This window comes from Equus asinus, chromosome 2 (genome assembly GCF_041296235.1).
Source record: "Equus asinus isolate D_3611 breed Donkey chromosome 2, EquAss-T2T_v2, whole genome shotgun sequence".
Lineage (NCBI taxonomy): Eukaryota > Metazoa > Chordata > Mammalia > Perissodactyla > Equidae > Equus > Equus asinus.
The window spans coordinates 163,002,983-163,005,349 of NC_091791.1; the positions used below are offsets into that span (position 1 = coordinate 163,002,983).

Consider the following 2,367-nt stretch of genomic DNA (forward strand, 5'->3'; position numbering starts at 1 on the left):
GGGAAATGTTCATTAGGAATATTAGTTATACCTATTAAGAATATTAGCTGAAAGCACAACTTGCATGAATTTTTCAAAAAACCTTATGGTTGTTAGTGAATATCTCTTCTAAAACAGGATATAAAAATATCTTGTCTGTTTCTTTTTTATAAGTTCTTTTGTTATTATTTTGTTTTTGGTTTTAGGGATCACAGACAAAGCCAATGTATGAAGCAAATTACTCTGAAGTGTCTCAATTTGTGTTCCTGGGATTTTCTGCCTCTAGACCAGTGCAGCATTTCCTCCTTGCCTTCTCTACAGCATTTTATGTAATAATTGTTCTGGGAAACCTTCTAATTGTGTTTGTAGTGACCTTTTATCCTCATTTACATTCCCCCATGTACTTCCTTTTAGCCAATCTCTCATTTATTGATATGCATCTTTCTACTTTAACAGTTCCTAAGATGATTTCTGACTTGTACTCTGGGCACAAAACCATATCCTTCCAGGGGTGTGTCATTCAGATATTTGTCCTTCACGTCCTGGGTGGATCTGAGATGGTGCTGCTCATCACCATGGCCCTGGATCGATACATTGCCATATGTAAACCCCTCCACTACCTGACTGTCATGAACCCACGGATGTGCATTTTGCTTGTATCTGGTGCCTGGGTTATTGGCCTCCTTCACTCAGTGGCCCAGTTAGCTTTTGTCGTTCATTTGCATTTTTGTGGTCCTAATGAGATAGATAGCTTTTACTGTGATCTACCTCAATTTATTAAACTTGCCTGCACAGACACTTACAGAATAGAATTCATGGTTACTGCCAACAGTGGGGTCATTTCCATGGGCACCTTTTTCTTATTGATTATCTCCTATGTCTTTATCCTGGTCACTGTATGGAAACGATCTTCAGGTGGTTTATCCAAGGCCCTTTCTACTCTGTCAGCTCATATCACTGTGGTGGTTTTGTTCTTTGGACCATGCATCTTTGTTTACATGTGGCCATTTCCCACAGTGTCAGTGGATAAGTTTCTTGCCATTTTGGACTTTATGATTACACCCATCCTGAATCCTGCCATCTATACACTGAGGAACAAGGACATGAAGACGGCAATAAAGAGACTGAGTATTCAACTCTTGAATTTGAGGAAGCTCTCCTAAATAACTCATAATAGCAGAAGTGGTACCACGTGTAAGTGCTATTGAATGGACAAATGTTTAAAACATTGCACTGTCTTGAGATAATTTGTTGCCTTTAATTCAGCAGCTCAACAAACCTTAGATGGTTTATTCCAAGTTAATAACCAATAATGATTATATATTTAATTTTTTACCTATAGGCTATTTTACATGGCTTTCAGTTTCTAAAATACAGGATATACAATTTGTGTTGTGTTATCTACATTTTGCATAGTCCATAGACTATTATTTTTTTTTATGAATTCCAGGTCACAGTCCTTATTTGCAGATCCACTGGTGTATTTTGATATTTTCGTCTGTAACTGGGTTGAAAAATTCTCATATAAAGAGAATGATTATTTTGTCATGAGTATTTTTGCCCGAGCAACGCAGGCTGGCTTTCTGTATTGATTCAGGACTTCTATTGCTTCTTTTCCTTCCTTTACTCTGTTACTTTTGTTAATAGATGTGCTCAGTTACATGACTATAATTTCTGAAAATAAATTAATTTCTTTATAAGATTAATTATTGTCTGCTATTCACATATGCAGAAAACAATAAAATGGACAAATAAATAGCTAGACAATTATTAGTATTTTGAGTGTCATTTTACTATGTTGTCATTAAGAGGGTAAAATTAGGTCTTCTTTTTTTAATTTTGCTTTTAACTACTCCCTTTAAATGTGTACTGACAGTAGAATGGTATGAATTTGGTAGTAATATTCAGCCGAAGAGAGTAGAACTAGGCTGGATTGAAATATGCTAAATTAAAGAGAAAGAACTCAGATTTAATCTTTCCAACTATGGATCCGTTGCAGCACTGAACGCCACTCTACATTCAAGCATCAAGCCTCTGTTTTTAGACTTTCAGGGAACTCACAACCACATAAAGCAACACAATATCTTTTGGAAAGCATTGCTTCTTGAAATTGTATTCTTGTATTGAGATGGAATTTATTTCTCTACATATTTCCTATGCTATTCCTCATTTGTAATCTGGAATTTTGCAGAATAGAATGTTTTCTGGAGTTTGTCCCCCTTTCATGTTTGAAAATAAAAATGATTATATTTTCTAGTTTTAAGTATTCCTTCTGAAGCTAAACATATTGAATCAAATCTTTTTAGGCAAAATTTCCCATTTTTAAAATTTCATGAGAAAATTTCTTTTTATTATGAGGCAACCTGGAATATCAGTTTAATGTTCTGT

At 34.9% G+C, this 2,367-nt stretch overlaps 1 protein-coding gene across 1 annotated transcript; it reads left to right on the forward strand.

The window, feature by feature from the left end:
• Positions 1-203: 203 nt before the first annotated feature.
• LOC106833427 (olfactory receptor 4F6-like) lies at positions 204-1,142 on the forward strand. Its single transcript, XM_014844617.2, has one exon. The coding sequence runs from the start codon at positions 204-206 to the stop codon at positions 1,140-1,142; it is 939 nt and encodes a 312-aa protein (XP_014700103.1).
• Positions 1,143-2,367: the final 1,225 nt, after the last annotated feature.

Bases quoted from the DNA above. Each gene is read 5' to 3' on its own strand.
- LOC106833427 (XM_014844617.2), top strand. From the start codon at position 204: ATGTATGAAGCAAATTACTCTGAAGTGTCTCAATTTGTGTTCCTGGGA.